Genomic DNA, 21,632 nt, shown 5'->3' with positions numbered 1-21,632 from the left:
TATAGGACCACAGCCTAATTTGTTTCTGGAAGGAAAATTAGTTTGAGTACAAGGCAGGAGTGAAAAACATGCAGCCCTTGGGCCACACATGGATCACAATGCTGTTTTGCCCAAAGAAGGTGTGCCAGTAATTTTAAAATGTTCTGAGGTATTGTTTATATTAGACTTTATTCTCCTTACTTTCACTGATTTTTGCTTCTCTGCCTCGCCTTCACAAAACACAGACAGCAGGATTCTAATTTGGATTTAAGGCGGAAGGATGGGCAAAAGACCAAGAAGGCATGTAGTCACTGCAGAATGGCACAATATTTCTGGGCACTGGAAGGTACTGGTATCAGGGACCTAAAAAGAGTAGCTTAGATTCTAGGACCATCACAAGCACATCTGTAACAGACTCTCACTGATTTGTGGATAAGAACAAAGAATGAACACCCTTAATTAAAAATGAGTCCCAAGAGAATTTAACTGAACTCGTTTCCTGGTCAGTATGCTTAAGATTTGAACTGAGGTTTAGATTTCTGTTCATAAAAGTTTTTTTTTAAAAGTATCAAATCATAGAAAAGCACTACAAAAAGAATATTTTTTTAAGTTGATACAAAATGTATCAGCAACTCCATGGACGACCTAAGGTTTTTACAAAAAAGACATATTATAAATGAAATGCTCTTCAAAAGCAAGGCTCAGCATACTGAGCAACTGTACATAGTGGCATTTCCTAAGTACATCTTACACATAACAGTACCACTAAGGAGCTGCTTCCCCATTGGCTCCACCCATGGCATTGCTACAAAGTACACAACAACTATGTGGTCAGAGATGATTGCAGACCTCTTTCCCTTTGCATTGACAAACCATTAGGTGAGAGAGAGAGAGAGTGCTGTTCATTCTACAGAAAGATCCAGGCTATCCTTTCACACTAGATGTTGCAGGCCTTCAGGTGCTTGCAGGAGCACACCGTGGGATGAAACCATGAAGAACCAGCTCTTGCAGTACATGCTACAACATCTAAAGGGCACTTTCATTCTTAAGAAGAACAAATTGACAAGAGTGGTGTTTTTTTTCCATTCAGGGATGGAGATGATGGGGTCTGTAGTCATAACACATCTAGAAGGCACCACATTGAAGAATTCTCATTCTATGATGGAATTTGCTGTGTAAAAACATGACCTTATGGGTAGACTTGCTGAAGTCAATAAGGATTGCTGGTATGTGAGAACTATTCACAAAAATACCAGTTTGCAATGGGAAAGTGTTCCAGTCGCCTGAGAAGGTTGATGTAGAGTTGGAAATTCTGCTAAATTCTTTGCTTTCCTTCATCAATGCAAAGACTGAGCGTTCTTCACTCTGAGGAGGAAATAAGAGACATGAGATAGGTTCATACTTTGAAAAGAGAAGTGTGCATCTCTGGCTTTACCAAGATCTATAGCTGTCAACTATTTTCACTGGCCCATGTTGTTGTACCTGTAAGATATTCATCTGGCAATAGCTGTGTGTGCGCATATGTGCCTTCAAGTCACTTGTTGACTTATAGCAACCCCATGAATTTAAAAAAATTGATAGAAGATTTGATTCAATGGTTTTGCAACTACTTGCCTCACTGATCACAAGTAGCTGCAAAATCAATGAATCGAATCTTCTATCAATTTTATTTTCATGTGCCCATAGGTCAGACCACAAGCACAAAGACAGCACCTGGGGGGGGGATCTACCAAAAACTGAGGAAGGATGATAAACACCCCTCTGCCATTAGTCCCTCTCCTCCAGAATGATGTGATTCAGATCTGTCATTTCCACTTGTTGAACACGCTTCAGAATTAATTCTTTTCAAAAGAACTGTTAGGAAACTGATGTCTGGGGAAACTGGTTTTTTTGCATTTGCCTCGCTTTATCGTAATAGAAATCAGTCTAATGGGAATGACGATCATATAAGCCAACCAGTGATTTGTTTTAAATCATAGTAGGGACACACCCCTAGAAGTTCCCTGTAAGAGATGACTCGGGGATTAGCACCAGTCACCAGACCATCACTATAACTTTCATAACTTTTTGATTACAAAAATAATGCATTAATAACAATATTTGTCATTTGTCGTTAAAATCTTGTGAAGAAAATCACTTTGACATGTTGCCATAAAGATAAAAGAAACCACTCTTTCAATAACATTTCTATCCGTCTTTGAAAGCAGGAATTTTATTTTGTATTAATTTGACCAATGGGAAATTCCCCATAGGAGGTACTCCAGACATGTGTGTCTCCCTGCAGTCCAAATGGAACAGCTCAACAAGTCACAGGAGATAGTTTAAATCAGTGGCAAGTGAAATGTAGAGCAAAATCACTATAACTAGTAGATCTGCTGTAGATCAGTAAGAGATTCCACAGGGGTGTAGTGCCAGAGTTAAAGGACTAGATAAGAAAGGCACATTTTTTTATGTTGGACCTTCTTTTATTTTATTCACAAACAAGGAGACTCCACCATCAACTAGCTTAGCTAAATATTGAAAAAAGCTTTTCTGAACAATTTAGTTAAGCTGTCTTCAGATGGAGAGAATGTTTGGTACTTTCCTGGTGCCCTGAAATGACTCTTTGAGTTTCAGTTGTTCCATGTTTATTGTTCAAATAATAAAAAAGAACATATTGGTGCTGCATTAGGGCTTCCACTACTTTCTATCTGAGAAGCTGTTCTCATCATGATCATCTTGCTGTCACAATATGCAAAGTAGTGGATTTTGGATGATTTCAGAATTTTATCTGCTCTTAGGAAGCCAGTCTTTTTTTACTGTATGCTTCATGCATCAAGTCCTGCAATTCTCATAAAAGATCATAATGTAAAATTTCTGTGACTCTGTTAAAAGCCTAATGCCTTTATGTAAACTATAGAATGATTTCCTATAACAAAATGATGTATCCACACTGCTGAATTAAAGCAGTTTGACACCACTTTAACTGCCATGACTCTATCCCATAGAAGCCTGGGATATGGAGTTTGGTGAGGTATTCAGCCTGGTCTGTAGAAGAGCCCTAAAAATTACAAATCCCAGAATTCTGTAGGATAGAATCATAGCAATTAAAGTAGTATCAAACTGTTTTAATTCTATAGTGTGAATACACCCAAAGTCAACAAGCTTATAGAGAATCAAAGAATCCAGTTTTTGTCTTGAAATGTCTAGTTATCTTTCTACTTTAAGCAATGTCAAAAACTTTAAAGACATAAATTTAAGACAATTTATCTCTTGAATCAACTCAATTATTTTTCTCACAGCATTCTCAAAGAATATCTACAGTTCTTATTTGTGACATTCTATCAAGGCAAAAACTAAATAAAAGGTTTCTGCTTCAACTTTGTCTTCAGAATGTTTCTGCCTGAGAATGAATGGTATTATCTCATACATTATTTCACACAGGGCAAATTATCTATAGTCAGAGATGTAACTGCAATCACAAAATGCTATTTTAGACACTATTTCATGTGTACAGCTGATACAATTATTTGACTCCACTCATAAATAAGATCTCAAATTCCAATTTTTTCTTTAATTGCTCTTAGTTTATATTCATAAACTGGCAGCACTTTTGCCTCTCTGAATTTAACTAGAAAGTTATGAAACTCTTAAAATCTGTCCCAAATTCTAGAAGAATTGTACTGCTCATAAATCCATATTTGATTTACAAATACTGATTTATAAATCAGCGTTTCAGCTTCAAAAGGTTGAGTTTACAGAATGACAAGTGGCTATATCAAAAGAACACATGCCCACCTCTGTATTTTGTTGTGTGCTATGCTTTTCTCTTCGATTCTCTTCCTACGAGAAACTGCAAAACAAAGATACTCAATTAATTAATACCCTGCTTAAGTAATTTAGTTATCCATCATACTTCCTTGAAAGAATTCAGACCAGTTTTCCCAGATCTCTCCTCTTGCTGTTTTATCTTCACAACAAGCCTCTCAAGGAAGTGGAAGGATCGTGACTACTCAATGGTCACTTGATGCAGTTCTTGACTGAGTAGTGACATGAACCTGGTGTTTTTTCCCTGTCCTAAGCCCAGTACAAACGGGCGGGAAGTGCTGTCCTGACGCCAATTCTAGAGTTTGGGAGCGCGCAGTGTCCACACGCTCCCGAACCCTCATGCACCATCATGGCGGCCTCCAATCCATACAAGGGCTGCCATGATGATGCAAGCATGGTGCCGTATCTGCACATCACAGCACCACACTTGCATCATCGATGCACCACAGTGTGCGCCACAAAAATAACCCATTTTTAGCAGATTCTTTTTGCTGCAGAAGGAGGCCATGCAGTTTGGCTGCTGCGGTCTCCCTCAGGTGAAAAAACGGGCAGCTCCAGCCCTCCCTTTCAGGGTGGTCTGTCAAGCCCCTCAGTCTGTCACTCTCTATACTAGGGGTAGTTCATAGTTCACAGGCATGCACAGGGCCACTTGTGTCCCTCAGGGGGGGTGGGGGCAGTTTTGCAATGATTTTGTCCCCAGACTTTTTGTTACCAAAAAAAACCCCAGCTCTCTTGAGCCCATAATGGCCCCAAAAGTAAAGGAAATCTCTCCCATACTCCCAGAGGACAAGGGGTGAATATTGGATTTTTGCTTGAGGTAGGTGGGACGTAGCTCTCCAAGCTCTCCTGGGGGCTAATGCATCTCCCTAGCCTCTGACAGCTGCTCTCTTCTGCTGTACACCAAGGGTGGCCTGGGAGAAAACGTTCTTCCTGAAGTTACCTCAGGATGTATAGAAGCCATCCAGGTGCTTGAGCCTGTTCCCAACAGGGGATCAGGAAGAGGAGATTCCCCATATAACCTGAAGTAGCTGTGGGGAGGAGTAGCCATAAATCTGGCCATGGATGTACTAATTCTACAGTAACAGATCAACTTCATTTCTGCTGCTTCCTTTCTACTCCATGACAAACCCAGAGAAAAACTGATAGCCAAAAAGCTGTAGGATAATTTTATCAGTTTGTTTTATAGTGGCATGTAATTGAGCTACATCCAAGAGTCTGCTTGATATAGGATCCATAACAGAATCTTATTAAATTCGCTTTTGTATTATAAAAATACAGTGATTTCAGTCATCCCAGTGAATCAGACAACTGGAACACTCAATGGCAGCTGGGATGTGTGCAATACATTCATTCTAGATTAAACTGTTGTTGTTGTGTACCTTCAAGTCATGATTTATGGTGACCCTAAAGAAAACCTTGTCATGGGGTTATCTTGGCAGAATTTGTTCAGGATGGGTTTTTCTTTGCCTTCCTCTGAGGTTGAGAGAGTATGACTCGCCAGTGGATTTCCATGCCTGAGCTGGGATTTGAACCCCAGTCTCCAGGGTCATAGTCTAATGCTCAAATTACTATACCATGCTGGCTTATAAACCAAGGTTTATGCATTATCACTCCTTACTTCAAAAACAAAATGCTTTGTTTTTTGAAAAACAGAGGAACTTTGCAAGTCTGTGATGAGTCCCATGACAAATCATTGAACAATGACTTACAAGAAGCAGAGCACACATATGTGAATCAGTCTATCATTTCTAGTTACAACTGGATATATTTTAATTTCCTGAATGACAATTCATTAGGGAAATCTAGCAGAGGATGTCTGGAACGTGCTTTTATAGTAGTATATCTGAAGAAACAAGTTTTATTTAGAATAGTCATTTGCTGGTTGCTTCACACATTATGAGCTGAAAAGGGGACACAAAAGTGATTCAGGCATCCATTGTTTGTAATGTGCCAAGAAGCTATTTGTATGTCTTGCATATCTTTCTTATTATTACAACTTGGACATTCATTTCCCAGAAACACAAATAAAATAAAGGAAAATGAAATGAAAATGGATTAAATACATGAGTCAGTTTTGCAATTCCTGTACCATATAAAGCTGTGTGTACTATGCTAGACCTTGGACCCATTCATACTACACAGTTATAACACTACTATTCCACTTTTAAATGCCATTCATTTCTATGGAATCCTGGGATCTGGAGTTGGGATAGGGGTAGGGATATTTAAAATTCTCAGCCAAGACGCTTTAGTGCATGCCTGACCTAACTATGAGCCTCAGGACTCCATAGATGTTGCCATGGCAATTGGAGTGAAATTGTTGTTGTGTACCTTCCAGTCATTTCTGATTTATGGCAACACTAAGGTGAACCATATGTTTTTCATGGCAGAATTTGTTCAGAGGGGAGTTGCCCTTGCCTTCCTCTGAAGCTGAGAGAGTATGACTTGACTAAGGTCACTCAGTAGGTTTCCATGGCCGAGCAGGGATTTGAACCCTGATCTCCCAGTGTCCTAGTCCAACATTCAAACCACTACTCCACTCTGGCTCTTGTAGTGCAACTTCAATTGCACTACAATCGCATAAAGTGAATGGGTTGCCTTGTTTAGAAAATGACAAACCCATGGTCACAGATAATTTTATTACTGAAATTGTGTGTGTCCAAATGCTTATCTGAGCCCAATATTTTTAATCAGGGAGACAGCCATAAATTCTCTTTTTCAATACTACCAATCTGCATAAATCTTCTTTATCATTGCTATGAGATATAAAGATAGAAACCACAGTAGTATCCTCGTGTATAATCCATCCAAGAAGGCATGAAGGATCCCCAATTCTAATTACAGTCATCTCTCAACATTTGTGGCTTTGACACTTGTGGTTTCGATTATTTGCAAGGTTAAGGCCACTGTGCACACATTCCTCCCTCTCATCCCTCCTGGGCTTTTCCCCTGGGGAGAAAAAAAGCCCAGGAGGGAGAAGCTGGGAAGAGTGTGCACTCCAATCCCACTCCTTTCCAGGATGGAGAGCTGCCTCTTTCCCCAAGCAGCTCTCTGCCTTGGGAAGGGGTTTGGGGACAATAATCTCTCATCCTTTTCCAGCACAGGGAGTTGCCTGGGGAAAGACAGCTCTCTTGCCTTGGAAAAGGGTTTGGGGAAAGCAAAAACACTCTCCTTCCTGCCATTCCAAGACTTCAGAGAGCTGCCCGGAATGCGCACTCCCCTACCTTTCCAGTGCCTCGGCTTGCTAGAGCCATTTGAGGCTTTGGAAGGGAGATGGGGACATGCATGCATGCACTGCTCTTGTCCCCCCCCCCAACTTTATTCACAAATTTTGACTTTCATGGGGGGTCTTGTGACCCTAATCCCCATGAACGTCAGGGGTCGACTGTATATGCCAATCTGTTAGCTGATGTCTTATTATTACTATTACTTACTCTTAATGCTCTGTCAAGTAAGCAAGAAAGAGGAGAAAGACAAAATGGGGAACAAATACTTTACACGACAATCATAGTTACAGAGCATATTTGTTCCCTGTTGCAAAATGCAGTCGCCCCGATCGCGGGGCAGACTGCTTTGCCGCTGCAGCGCAGCAAAACTACAAGCCCCAGTGTGCTCTGGGGCTTGCCCCGGCTCCCGATTGGCTGGTAGGGCCGGAAGGGGCGGCCCTTCCGGCCCGGGGAAGCTCTGGGAGCCGGGCTTGCTAGTGCAGGGCTTCCGGTCCTCCAAGGCTGCCCATTGGTGGGCTCGGCCTTGAGGGCGGGGCCCCGCAAAGGACGCAGAGGGGAGGGGCCGAGCAGTATATATTGCTGCTCAGAGGCCTCTCCCCTTCAGTCGGCGCTTGACTTCGAGCTGTACGGAGCCAAGCTTGGAAGGGAGTTAGCCTTGAGCTTCTCCCGCCCGCCCACCGCTGTTTCAGGTGGTTTTTTGTCACAACTGTTCGGCAGCATAGGCCAGGATCTGAACGTTGGTGGTACCAGGGCTATGGAGTTCTGGTTTGGGAGTCACAAGGTACCCGGGGGCGATGAGCGAAGGCATCTGGCCATTGCGGGGGCCAGAACGCAGGTGCGCCTCCCGGTGACTAGGGGCTTTGTGAATTGGAGAACGCAAGGCATGGTTTGCGCTCAAGCGGTGTTCCTTAGCCCCTAGGTCATCCCAAGCACCGGGTTGGGACCCGGCTTTGGATAATCAAACAACAGGGTGGTTGTTTGATTGCACAGATCCTGACCTTATGCTTTGTGCCAACCCTACCAATGGTTTAATAAAGTTGTGGCCTTTCTCCCATTTTGGTGTTCTGTGGTTATTTTGACAAGCACATGCAAGGCAAATGGAACTGCACTATGAAATTGGACTATTTTGAATAGAAAAGTCATTAGAACCACCAATACATCACTCCCACCTTGACACGACTGCCTGCCAAACATTTCTAGTTTGCTGAAAGGCTTATAGGTTGTTGAATATTTTGGACAAAATATATTATTTAATAAAAAATCTATTCTTTAATCAAAACCAGAGTTCATCACAAATTGCTGCCTGGTGAAGATACTGAAGGTGTTCAAAACTGTTCTTGATCATTTGGGCTATAGAAAAAGGATGAGATTTTGTTTATGTTTGGAAATGTACTGTCCTTCAAAATTTTCTATAAACTCAGAATTAGTGGAAATGAAGTGAATCCAAAGGAGTTAGATATATTAGATATAATTTGTAACTCTGCCTGGCTTCTGTCAGTCAGTCTATAGGTTACACCACCAGCTGTCATAAAATCATCTTTAGAATCACACTCCCTTTAGTTGTTTATGAATATGTATGTATACTTTCTTAACTACTTCAATAAAACCAAGGGTGTTTTGATCCACGTAACACTGACTAGGCATATTTGTTCTCTGTTGCAAATGGCTAAGACTGTAGATCTCATACGTCACACAACACCTGACAAAGCGTAGGTCTTCTACAGATGGAGATAGTTGTCTTTCTCTGACACTTCCTTTGTTTAATTGAAAATTTACAGCAGGGAAATATCATCAGATGTTAATCATCTACTTCCTCTTGCTTCATATGCCACAAGTTTTACTGTGTCATTGAAACATAATAAAGCATACTATAAATAGGCTTCACACAACAAACATAGTTACAGAGCAATTTAGAACAAAGAGCATTTCTGAACAGAGAATTGCTCCAGAGATTATTCGAAACTCTAGCAGGTGGATGACAAAGTGGCTCATGCTATCATTGTAATGTTTCAAGGGGAACTTGCATGACGGTGTCATAAAAACCACTTATTTTCATAAAGTGTACCCGTAATCTCCACAATGCAAGTTGTATTTTGAATATTACCGTGGAACCATAAAAGGCACTATTGCAGGTCACAGTCCCATCTGTGTGACAATTCTTCTGATAAAGTCCAAGTCATTCTGAATCAGACTGGAGTATTCATGGATCTTTCAGAGCCAGAAGCCCTCATCAGCAATCTCCTTTTTCAATATTATTTCTTTATTATAATAAACACACTGCACCATCCTTTTTAAACCTTCTCTCAAAGTTGTGCATGCTTTCTTTACATCTGTCACTGCCAAAATGTGAATTTATGTGAATTCATTTGATATCTAATTATTATGTTTTGTTGTACCTGATAAAAGCTTGTGTCCAAGGAGAGCCATCATAGTCACAAGTATAGCAAGCAATGCTATTATAGACAAGATAGTGAACGAATTTTCATAAACTTCTGCTCGCTGAGTAGAAGAAGCTGTGGGGGGGAAGTCTGCTTTTAGTATTCAACATATACATCTGAGAATAAGCATTCCTGTTAATACCTGGGTTCCTTTTATTAGAACATTAGGTGTAGTGATTCCCTTGTATCTTGGTAGTGCCAAATAAAATAGGTGAAAACAGAAATACAGGCTGTAACCATTGAGTTACACAGGGTTCTTCTCCTGTCGTACAAGATATAGTTTGAGGCTTCTCTTCCCTCAGAACTACCTCTTCAACCCTCGATCCTGCTACTGGTCCTAGTTCTTTCCTAAATACATCCTTTTACTAAATGAGTATCCTTCTCTATTAAGTGTTTTAATATTCTTGGTAGCATGATTTTGATGTTATTCCATATGCATCACTTCAAGCCACCCCTTTGTGAACAAAAGGAAAAATAATTTTTATTTACAGACAGAACTTAAGATAGCAGTTTTGCAGTTGGTTCTCGAGGCTAATAATAATAATAATTTGTTTTATTTATATACCGCTATTCCAACGATCATAGCGGTGAACAGCAAGTAAGCTAATTTGCCCCCAACAGTCTGGGTACTCATTTTAGCAACCTCGGAAGGATGCAAACCTGAGTCGAGCTTGGGCCCTTTTGCTGGTCTTGAACTCGCAACCTTGTGGTTTTGAGCGAATGGTTGCAGTACAGGCATTTAACCACTGCGCCATCACTTCACCTGTTACAAATTGTTTTTGTTCCAGTTCGCTCACTGACTTGATTTCCACCTGAAATTGTGTTTTATTCCTCTAAACACAAGTTCCACTAAAGCCCCTTCATTAGAAGTATAAATCCTATGAATGTCTAGCTCTATTCACAAGTCACAATCCCCCAGAACAAGTTGGTTATGAACCCCCTCAAACTAACTTTTCACTTCACCAAGAACAGGACCCACTCATCTAACATCACTGGACTTCCTTTGTCCTATTAAATCTTTTCTTCCTTACATGGGAGTCTGAAGAGACTTTGGATATTATGTTCTTTCTTTTGTGTCCCCCCCCCCCCTAAAAAAAAAGGATTTACCACTCCCTAATCTACCAGAATGGGAGAAAGGTAAGTGGAACTAAGCACTATATGATTCCTGGGTCAAAACAGTCTATCAAGGCTCCTCCACATCCACAAGCAACTTTTACTCTTTTTGCCTTTAGTTCAACCAGCCAGGAGGAAGGACTCTAATATTGTAATTCACATCACAGTGCTATAATTTGTTTACTTGTCTGAGTTTTTTTGTTGACATTTCCAAGTGACAGAGATCTGCATGGATTTACTTTGATCATTCTTGGCCTGCTCCATATTTGTGACCAGGCCATGCTTGTTTATGTGCAGATGCTATCTGTTTGAGCCAATGCTTCCTCTCAGGTAATGTATACCTGATGACTGATGTGTATGTGATGGCAGAAACACTGTTTCATGTTGGTACCACTATGGACATCTCAGCAGCAGCATATACACTAATCATGGAAGCACAAGTGAATATACCATTTTCACTGTGATCCCAGTGCTGGTCCCACACACTCTGGATGCAAACATATGGAAGCCCTCATCTTAAACCTAAATTTAGATGTAAAGTCTAAATCTTCAGACAAAATGATGATCAAAGTACCATGCTGGCCTCCCAAATCCATTCTGTTTACCCAATTATACTATGTTTTTAAGATACAGATGTATATTATCAGCACTTACCACAGGGTAAATCACAGATGTATGAATGGATAGAATAGTCCACATCTGTTCTCCATCCCTTGTTAAAAAAAAAGAAAATGTTATTTGCCTTTGAAGTAATCATTACAGAATAGTTAATGAAGGTTTGTTTTAAACTCATATCCAAAGATTAAAAAGCAAGTGTATCTTGTTAGGAAATGTGCTGTTTAGATGTATTGCATTTATATTTGTGTCAGGAACAATAATCTGCAAGGCTTAGACTTTTTAATCATTTTTTCTGTCTCTTTTCAACAGTATACAATAGTTTTAAACCAAGCCCAGGAAACAATATTCTCTGGAACTGCTTTTCATTGCAGATAATCCAACTGATTTTTATAAGATTTAGGAACAAAAAGCATATGCCTGTCATGTCTACTCAGAAATTAATTTTATTAAATTCACTGGGATTTACTCCTTGGTAACTGTGTAGAGGATTGCACCACAAACCAGCAAGATTAGCAGGACACTGCTCTCTGCATTAACATAGATAAAAACATATGCTGAAGGAATTTGACCCTAAAAAGAGATGTATAAACATTTTAAACAGATAAATAAGACTGCAAAAAGAAATGATAGGAAGTTCAATGACTAGCTCTTGTTATTTTCAGAACATTTGCTTCACTTTGGTTTCTGGCCAGAGAAACCAAGTTCTGCTACAGGTCCATATAATGGAAAGCACGCAAATGGATGCAGGATGGATGCAGTCAAAGACTTTTCATCTGATCAGTTATACTTAAAGGTTAACATGGGCCCTCAACAGACCGGCATTATACACCGGCCTCAGGGCAGAGTGGGAGTGTGGCATCCACACAACAGCCGCCCCGACTCTGCCCTCACACCACCCCCACACCACCCGCCTTACCAGTCTTTGGCACAGTGCTTACATATGGTGTGCCAAAGAACTGTTCAAAAGCTGCCATGGTGCCCTTTCCGTGGTGCAAAGAGGGTGCCCTTTCCATGGTGAAAAAACTAGCCGCTTTTTGCAGCTTCCTTTTGCACAGCATGTAGTTGCTGTGGCCCCGATCTGGCAATGAAAGGAGTGGCTACAGGCCACTCCAAAGGGGTCGTTTGTTGAGCCCCTAAGTAACCTCTCCTGGCCTGACCCCAAAGAACCCTGACAGAAATGTCATTCACACATGTTCCAGTCACAGGCAGAATGGATCTCCTTCTCATGCAACTGATGCCAGATAAAGTAGGTTGCAGGAACAGTTACAATTGTGGCAATAGTGTCACAGTTATGACTAAGTAGCAATTGTGAATATGAAGCAGTTACAGAAAAGGATCCCCCGCATAAAAGAAAGGTGCACTGTAAAACATTATAGGTAATGTTCATGTTCTAATTAAGACCCATAGGTTTACCCTCCAAAAAAAGTGCTCTTAGGGAAGATGAAATCTCATTTGTTGACAGGAATCAACCCTACTGCCTGCATTTTCAGACATTGCTTGGGAGTGCAGCTGTGAGAATGGTTTTTGCTGAACATTTGTAGTTCAATAGTAATTTTATCTGATGAACTCAATGATCTGAAGATCTGGAAAATGTAAATTGAAGTCCATGACCTTGGGCAGATCACTATTAGGTCTCACAGTGGTCATTCTTGGTTTGGAATACAGCTAATGATTAGACAGGAGATAACATCAATTTAATTTCTTGCAATGCTGCATGTGCTAACTATAGTTTGACCATTAAAAATGTGATGAATGGATTTTTTCCATGTTCTGATGATTGCCCTTTGCAGTTCTTGCCCAGCATCTGTCAGCTTAGGTCTTAACACTAATAGATAGCTGTAAATGGGCTTTTCTGTCTCTTTCAAACAAGGTTTCATTGTAGTTGATACAATCATTTGATGATGGGATTATAAAGGTTTGTGGTGTTTAATGCTCACAGATTGTTTGTCAGGTAGTACCTGATTAGGACCACAGTTATAAACTGCGCTGTTTGAGCTAATGACAATATATTTAAACAATTCATACTGTTGTTTTCAGATTTCATAGGCAACAAAGAAGGAGGAAGAGATGATACTTTCCCTGCTGTTTTCCATTTGTATTCTGCCTGAAGGTAAATATGAAAAACAGAAGATGTACCTGAATGCAGAAGTCAGAACCACATGTTTTCCCTGAAATGTTGACAGACATTGACCTTAGGCCACCCTAGAAATGGTAAAATGAGAAACAATCAGCCTCAAGAAAACAGAGATATCAGGATATTTCATATTCTCCTTTTTTTGGTTATGATGTTCATTCTACTGTCTCACAAAACACAATAGTTTGCATTAACGGAAATCAACTTTTATGACATGTCCATAAAGCAGCTTCAGCACTATTAGGTCCTGTGGGACTAAAGGAAGTTTCTGTGCGAAAAACAGGTATATTTCCCCCCTTGAGAAACAGTTCTTTATTTTCTATGGGAAGGTGGTTGTGTTGATTGGGCAGCTTCAATTAATGTTGTGCCAGTTCTTCTGTTATCATTGGTGAATTTATTGTCCACTGTTTATTATGAGAGTTTGAGGTGGCTATATTTGGGGACATGGTTCAAGAGCCACCTCTTCCATTAGAGCTAATGGCTAATCTTGTGATTTCTGCAGGTTATTAAGTGCCCATGTCAACATGACAGTGCATTGTATAACACTTGTTCTCAACCACTATACCAGCCTTTCTCAACCAGATGTCTTCCAAATGTATTGAACTACAGTGCTTATAATTCCTTTCACCATGCTGGCTGTAGTAGACCAGTAATACATCTTCAGAAAGCACAGGTGGTGAAGGGTCTTGTAGACCTTGGTAAACTACATGTTTATTTCTAATATAGATAAGAGGAAACACAATCTACAAAAATCTGGTTGGCAGTTATTTTGTTATTTTGACTTTCTCCTTCTCAGTTAGGAAAAGAGCTTTTCTTTTTGTTTTCATTTTTAAAACCTATATAATCAATTCAAATTTAGCAGTAAATCACAGTTGTATGTAATACAGTGTGAAGTCAGGTCCCAAGTTGTTCTGTGCTTCCTTTTGAAAACTAGAAGGAGAATCATGTGGTCCTTCACACTTTGTTGAGCAGCAGCTCTCAGCATTCCTCACCACTGGCTATCCTGGTTTCAGCTGCTAGGACTTGTAGTCCAACAACATGTAAAAAACCTAAAGATTACGATTGTTCTATGCCTTCATGTCAACTCTAACTTACAGTGAACCTATCCTTGAGTTTTCTTAGCAAGACTTATTCAGAGGAAGTTTGTCATTGCATTCTTCTGAGACTGAGAAATTTTAACTTGCCCAAGGTCACTTAGTGGGTTTCCATAGCTGAACAGGAATTCAAGCCCTTGTACCCATTACTCTAGCCCATTACTCAAACCACTACACCATTCAGCTTCACTACATTATTCCTATTTGTAAACTACATTGAAAATTGATGTATTAACCATCTCTAGACAATCAACCTTTTAGGGAGAAACGTGGGTGTGCATTTTATATATATATATATATATATATATATATACACACACACACACACACACACACACACACACACACACACACACTTCACCCAACACTGTTATAAGAAAGATGTTCCTCCTTTGAATTTTGTTAATGGAAACAGTTGTTCACTATTAGGTCATCATAAGAGGATGTGGAAAAAACTGCTTGACCATCAAAGATGGGAACTCTACAGGCCAAAATCTACATGATTTCCCAAGAAATCACCATGAGAGGATGTGGGTAGAGCTGCTTGAACACCAAAGATGGGAACTCTACAACCCAAAAATGTACATGATTTCCCAGCATGCAGTTGTACAGAAAATCATGAGTTCCAGAATGACACATTGAGGTCTTGTTCTTTGATTTCCTATTTCACAAAAAACAAATCAAAACACCAACATACTGGAAGAGGATGGGAGGTGGGACTAATATTAAACTTTGACCTTTAAAAAGCTGTATCTTCAAGTTTAGATATATTCATACAGAGCAAGGTAGGAGCCATACTGCATTCCTGATGTTACTGGACTGAAAATTTGATCAGCCACAGCTAGTGAGGACTGGTGAGGACTTCACCCAATGATAAGTACTGATGAAAGTTACAGTCCAATGACATCTAAAGGAGTGGTGGGCACTATGAAGCTTGCTGGCTGCAAAACATCCAGGGATCCCATTCTGGTGCCCCCGAAGCACCCTACCAATCTTCCAAAGCCTCCCAATTCCCCCCACACACACAATTTAAATTTTTACCATAGAAAGTTGTACAAACCACTGAAATGGGCTGGTGTATTCCAGTAGAGTTGCATGAAGATGATTCAGTCCTGTGACATACAAGAACTGCAAACTGTGCCTCCGTGTTTGACATGAAGGAAACTTCTGTGTGTTCTTCCATCACAGCAAGTCTCATTTTCCAAGCTGAAACAGGACGAAATTAATTTATGCAGTTGATATCTGATCCTAATCCAAATGGCAGTGTTTCTATTACCATCCTTTAATATTTTTTGGATCCATAGACATTTTCATCATTGCATCTCAAAGCTGATAATAAAATGTTCATTGTTACTATTTTAGATGTGAGATGGATATGAAGTACTTGTGTGAAACTGCTGCACCAATCTGCATGTGAACTAGGATTTGAGCACAACCCTTTCAGCTCTAAACTCAACACTCCATTCTATGAGCCTCATTTCTATCAATGATCTGTACCCCTCACATCCTTACATTTCCAATAGCTTGCCTTCACAACTTATTTGAATTGAAAAATAATCAGTGAAAGCTTATTCCAAATATCATGCTTGAACTGATGGAATGATGAGTGCAGATCAAAAATATCCTTCCAATCATGAACATGTTATGCTTGTACACAACAGCTTCCAGTTACTTTCCAGTCCAATTACAGTGAGCCCTTGGTATCAGCTGGGGTTTGGTTCCAGGACTCCCCATGGATACCAAAATCCATAGATGCTCGTGTCCAGTTAAATACAGTGGTGTAGTAAAATGGTATCCGTTGTATAAAATCAAGGTTTGCTTTTTGGAATTTATATATTTTTAAAATATTTTCAAGCCATGGATGCTTGAATCCGTGAACAAAAAATCCATGGATACAGAGGGCTGATTGTATTGCCAAAGGATCACACAATCCTGGTATCCCATTCTATCACCTTTCTCCACTCTTCTATCCTTGCCAGCTTAACCCGCAGCCCAGGTTTAAGAGTGCCAATGCTCCTTTCTCCCGAGAAATAAGTAATAAAACTCCTCGTAAATTACTGGTTTGGTCTAGTGGCTGGGGAGACCCAAAAAGAGAATCTGAGTTCAAAAAGAGAGGAATTGTTGGAGCTAAATGTAGCTGCATTTGCCAGGGATAAAGATTAAATCCTTTCAGCTCTGAATAAGGTGGTAGGATTTTCAACTATGTATTCATGAGGGGACAGAAGAGTAAAGTGATTATAGTGTAATTTCCATTATCCATTTGTACCTATTACATATCTTCTATTTGGGGCTTTAAAGTTGCATCTGAAGTTGCACTACTGCCAAGCAGCATATGTAGAAGAGTACTACAATCAAGTCCTCCTCTGGCACTTCATTTGATCTTTGAAATTTTGGGGATAATTATTCTGTGTTCAGCTCTGTGTACAGTTTACTGTAGCACTGATTTTAAAAAAAATGGGTCTTAAATTATGGTTATGTTTGCTATATTCATTTATAATTGACCTTACAGAACCCAGGAAGAGATATACTTAGCATGTGCTGAATGTCTGCCCCTCCCCCCAAAAAAATCAGTATGATATCATGAGACCTAAAATGACTTCTTAATCTCACTCTAGATGACAATTTTCTTTAAGGCTGCCTGGTCAGTAGCTACTTGTCACCACTATTTGTTTTGAAACAAAGGCAGTTTCTCGTTGACAGTTTATCTGAATATTTCATTGACTTATTGAATAGTCAGTGAGATGACAGTCCAGTGTCATACAGCCAGTCAAATTTGGCTGCTTGATGATAACTACAGTGCACCCACATCATGCGTGGTTGCATTTTATGCGGCTTCCAGTTTACGTGGAAGCCGCTTGGGGAGGAAAACAATGGCGCGCATGCCTGTGGTGCACACGCGCCGCTCCGCCACATGCATGCACCCCATTATTTCCTATGGGGCTCGAGCATAGGCAGATTTTCCCTTATGCGGGGGATCCAGAATGTATCCCCCGCATAAGGAGAGGGGCCGCTGTATTTGAAAGGGAGGACTGTATTTCTTGCTATCCTGCTGTTGAATTGTTTTAATACAAAACACTTTAGCCAGTTCAGGGTAAGGACAGCAAATGTGCCCCTTGCTCTAAATGGTAAAACTGCTGTATTGGTTCGAAGGCATTTTTTCCCAGCTTTTAAAAGCTTTCCCTCAAAAAAAAAAAAAAAAAAGCACATTCCTAATTCTGTTCAGCTATAGAAATCATACTTTTGTGAGTTCAAAATTTTCTTCCTCGCTGCAAATCATACAATACAGTTCTGGTTACTCTGGCTATATTTAAAATTCTCTCCATTTTTGTTATATGTTTGTCCCAGAAATGGGAACCCAAAAGATATCAGGGCTATACTTGGATGAATCCTACCTAAAATGTTTCCCTTTTGATTCCCACATACATAACACTAACGTCACCAGCTAACTGAGGCATGGTCCATTCCAGCCTTGGATCACACTGAGCAATTATGTTTCCTATTTTGCTATGAAATGTACCTTCTCTCTTTTCTTGAAAGTTAAAACAGCAGGATTGTTGGCCTCTCTATTGCACTTCTGAAAATCTTGTAGGCTAAGAGTTTCTGGAAATTGGAGGTATCACGCAAACATAAGAAGACTTCAATTCCTTCAAGATTGAAAAGTTTACTGTTGGGATTACAATTCCCAGAATCAGTATGGTGTTGTAATCTAAAATATTATTTTCCTAAACTTTGGATGACCCATCTATTGGCAACTATGCCCACTGATTCTAGATGGCATGTTTTAACACACTGTAAGCCTCTTTGAGAGTGCTTGGCGCTATAAAGCGGTATAGAAATGTAAGTACTATTGCTATTGCTATAGCTATAGCTATTGCTATTGCTATATTTTTGCTTCAAGTGTAAAGAGATATATATAGAGATGTGTTCAATCATTATGTTTGCCAAATGCAGGAAAGGACCAACCAGAAAGTGTGAGGTAGCTCTGTCTCCTAGAAACTGTGCTGGGCATTCCCCCTGCTCTATATAGAATCACTATCAGTCTGAAAAGGATATGTATACATTTTGGGACTGGTGACCTTCTTGTTAGTAGAAAGGTGAATTCATTCTAAGTTTCTGTCCAAATTTGAAAGGAGCTGTCCAAAGTGTTAAACTCTATTCACAAAGTCGGTTCAGCACCTTGAGCAATGCCTTTAAAGCATAGTGAATTCAGCAGCCCACTGACATGGAAGCCACCAACTGCTACTGCATTGAGTGGGAACTTTAACAAAGGTTGCTCCCTATGGAGGGACTTCTACACACATACATCGGTATGTACATAGACTCCCCCATCAGACTGACTGTAATGATATGTTGACTGGGGTTTAACTGGCCTGTGACTTACCATCTAGGGGCAATGCTAAACTGCATGTTCTGAATAGTTCCTTCACACATTTAGAATCCACAAAATGTTGCAGTGGTTTTAGATCTTGTCATAATAAACTAGCTTTCCAATTGTTACTTTATTCTTGGAGCAATAAGGTTCTATGTTAGAACATGGAAAATACTGCAGTTCAGGGGATACTTTTCCTCATTGTTTATGGTACTTTCAACCTCCTTGTAAAAATACAGACATAACCATTATTTTATGACAAGCATAAAGCAGGGGTGGGCAATTTGTGGTCTTTCAGTGGTTGCTAGACTACAACTCCAATTGTCTTTAGCTAGCACCAGCTTATGATAACGGATAATAGATATGAAATCCCCAAAGCATCCAGAGAGAAAAAAGTTCACATTCCTGGTACAGACTAAGAAATTTGATACACTGTGATCCAATTAATCAGTTAGAAATGTATGAGTTTTATCATTACAAGAGAAGCTGTTTGGAAACAGGCTTCTGTGCGGAAGAGAAGAATTCAAATCTAATCTAATAAAGAAAATAAGACAGTATTTGTAAACATAAATTGCATTTTACCTTGGAAATTTCCATGTGCAAATGGGCATCTCACCCAGGAACCATGCTTTGTTGTAAACTAGATGGGATGGGGGGGGGGGGGGATATGGTTAGGAAACCTGAAACGTTCAAAGCAATCTTAATTTCTATTTGCAATAGAGTAAATGAAAGAATTAGATCAAACTGAAATTTTATCTCTGTGACACTGCCAGACCAGTTTCTTGGTCAGAATGACAGTGATGTACATAGTATCAACTGAAGCAATCAAACAACAAGCTTTGGCTGCACTCCTAACCACAGCACCAGGCAGTAAGGGCATTAAATACAAGGAGACTTTGAATCAAACATCCATAAGACTGTGTTGTGTTTCAGATGTTTAAATGAGTGAAATGGAGAAGGAAGGTCAGTGAGACAGAAGCAGAAAGCTCTATTCCCCTGATCTAAACATATTCATTGCAAAGGGTGGAAATCATATGGCCCTCCAGATATTGTTGGACTGTAAATCCCAGCAACCCTAGCCAGAACAGCCCATGGGGATAAATGCAGGGATCCACAGTCCAAGAAGGCCTGTAGGCCACTTAACTCTGGTCCCTGCATCCTGTCTCAGCTACAGAAAGTTGCACAGACATAGTTTCATATGCAGTAGCTCTCTTCTGATGACAATTTCCTTCATAGAACAAATAGACTATGGCAGTGGCAGAGCTAGTGGACACAATTCTGTACCTAAGGCTTTCTCTAGAACAGTGATGTCCAAACTCTAGCCCTCCAGGTGTTTTGGACTTCAGCTCCCAGCATCCCAAAGCATTGACCAAGGTAGCTGAGGCTTCTGGGAGCTGAAGTCCAAAACACCTGGAGGACCAGAGTTTAGACATTGCTGCTCTAGAATGTCGAAATGAGTTTATGGCAACCTTGCTTAGGACACAATGTGCAAGTTCTGAACCATCTATATAGCATCAACTGGGAAAGGTGAAATAAAGCAAATAGAGAGTGCAAAGTCAGTCCTTTTGTACCCTGCTCCAATACTGAGAAAAATCCTCTCCTCCCCCCCCCCCCTTTTTTTTTTTAAGCTGGAATTTGCATTGGGAAGAAATCCCCCGTTGGCACCAATGCAAGTTGGTCCCTCAAAGAAAATACTAGGGACTCATTCACACTACAGAATTATACCACTACGATTCCACTTTAATTGCCATGATTCTTTTCAATGGAAAGGACATTTAGAATTCTCAGCCAGAGAAGTCTAGTGCCTCACCAAACTATGAGCCCTAAGATTCCATAGGATGAAACCATGGGAGTTAGTGGAAACATAACACTGTAACTGTATAGTGTGAATTGGCTCCAGGTTTACTGAAGTTATCTCAACTCTACCTCCAGGAATTCTGCAGGCAGAGAAGGGCTAAATTCACTGCTACAATCCCAATAGTTATTCTCTTCCCTACACATTTTCTGCTTTTTACATTTTTTAAAAGTGTGCATCAAGTGCAAAGATGAATTTAATATCACATCTAGTGTGCACTCAGACACATTCCCTGCAAAGAACACTGAAATGAAAACAAACATGTACTCAGTCATAGGATGTTGACTTGAACCACAGCCTGACAAATGCTTACTCATAGATTAGGCCCCATGATTTCAAATGAAACTTATTCCCATTTGCCTTTAGGACTGCCGCTTTAGGGATGGATAAATTTTCCCAACAAGTTAATTTAAATGGAATTAGTACAGTGCAATAGTCACAAGATCAATGTTTCTTCAACTTTTCAAACAATCTGGTAATGCTTTATTAATTATGATGATTCTACTTGTTTAACCAAGCCACTGAAGAGGGAAGTGAGATAAAATATATTTTGTCTTTGCATGGGCCACAGTCTTATTTAAAGTTTCTTCACGTCTCCATTTCTTCCCTCTTTGTCAGCAAACATGTAGTAACATGAAAGACAAGATGTGGGAGGTTATTCTCTGCCTGAATGTTGCAATAAAAAAGTCATCTATAATTTAAATGCCTTTAATGAAAAGTAGTACAGTGGGGCCTCCGCATACGCGGACTTTTTATAAGCGGCTTTGAGCGTACGCGCTCAAGCCACTGGGCGCGCGCGGGGCGGAAGGGGCAGCACGTCCCATTCAGTTGAATGGGCGCGTGCACCCGTTGCGCCCCGCGCACCTCCGTGACACTGTGCATGAGCCCCATTGTTTACAATGGGGCTCGAGTATAGGCGGAAATCGCCATACGCGGCGGGATCCGGAACGGATCCCCCGCGTATGGCGAGGTTCCACTGTAAGTAGAAAAGTTGGATT

At 40.2% G+C, this 21,632-nt stretch overlaps 1 protein-coding gene across 1 annotated transcript in view; it reads right to left on the bottom strand.

Moving 5' to 3' along the window:
- Positions 1-1,316: 1,316 nt before the first annotated feature.
- IL17REL (interleukin 17 receptor E like) overlaps positions 1,317-21,632 on the bottom strand; it is a 59,472-nt gene continuing 39,156 nt past the window's right edge. Inside the window, exons 12-18 of the mRNA XM_089527197.1 lie at positions 19,362-19,419; positions 15,471-15,616; positions 13,319-13,384; positions 11,219-11,276; positions 9,410-9,526; positions 3,757-3,811; positions 1,317-1,344 (exon numbers count right to left, since the gene is read on the bottom strand). Of these exons, the coding sequence (XP_089383323.1) occupies positions 1,317-1,344; positions 3,757-3,811; positions 9,410-9,526; positions 11,219-11,276; positions 13,319-13,384; positions 15,471-15,616; positions 19,362-19,419 (528 nt within the window). The remainder of the gene's footprint in view (positions 1,345-3,756; positions 3,812-9,409; positions 9,527-11,218; positions 11,277-13,318; positions 13,385-15,470; positions 15,617-19,361; positions 19,420-21,632) is intronic.

Source organism: Sceloporus occidentalis, unplaced genomic scaffold, assembly GCF_023333645.1.
Source record: "Sceloporus occidentalis isolate IW3139 unplaced genomic scaffold, rSceOcc1.0.p SCAF_5, whole genome shotgun sequence".
Taxonomy (NCBI): domain Eukaryota; kingdom Metazoa; phylum Chordata; class Lepidosauria; order Squamata; family Phrynosomatidae; genus Sceloporus; species Sceloporus occidentalis.
Note: the sequence above shows the minus strand (reverse complement) of the source record. Positions and strands in the feature narration are given on the sequence as shown.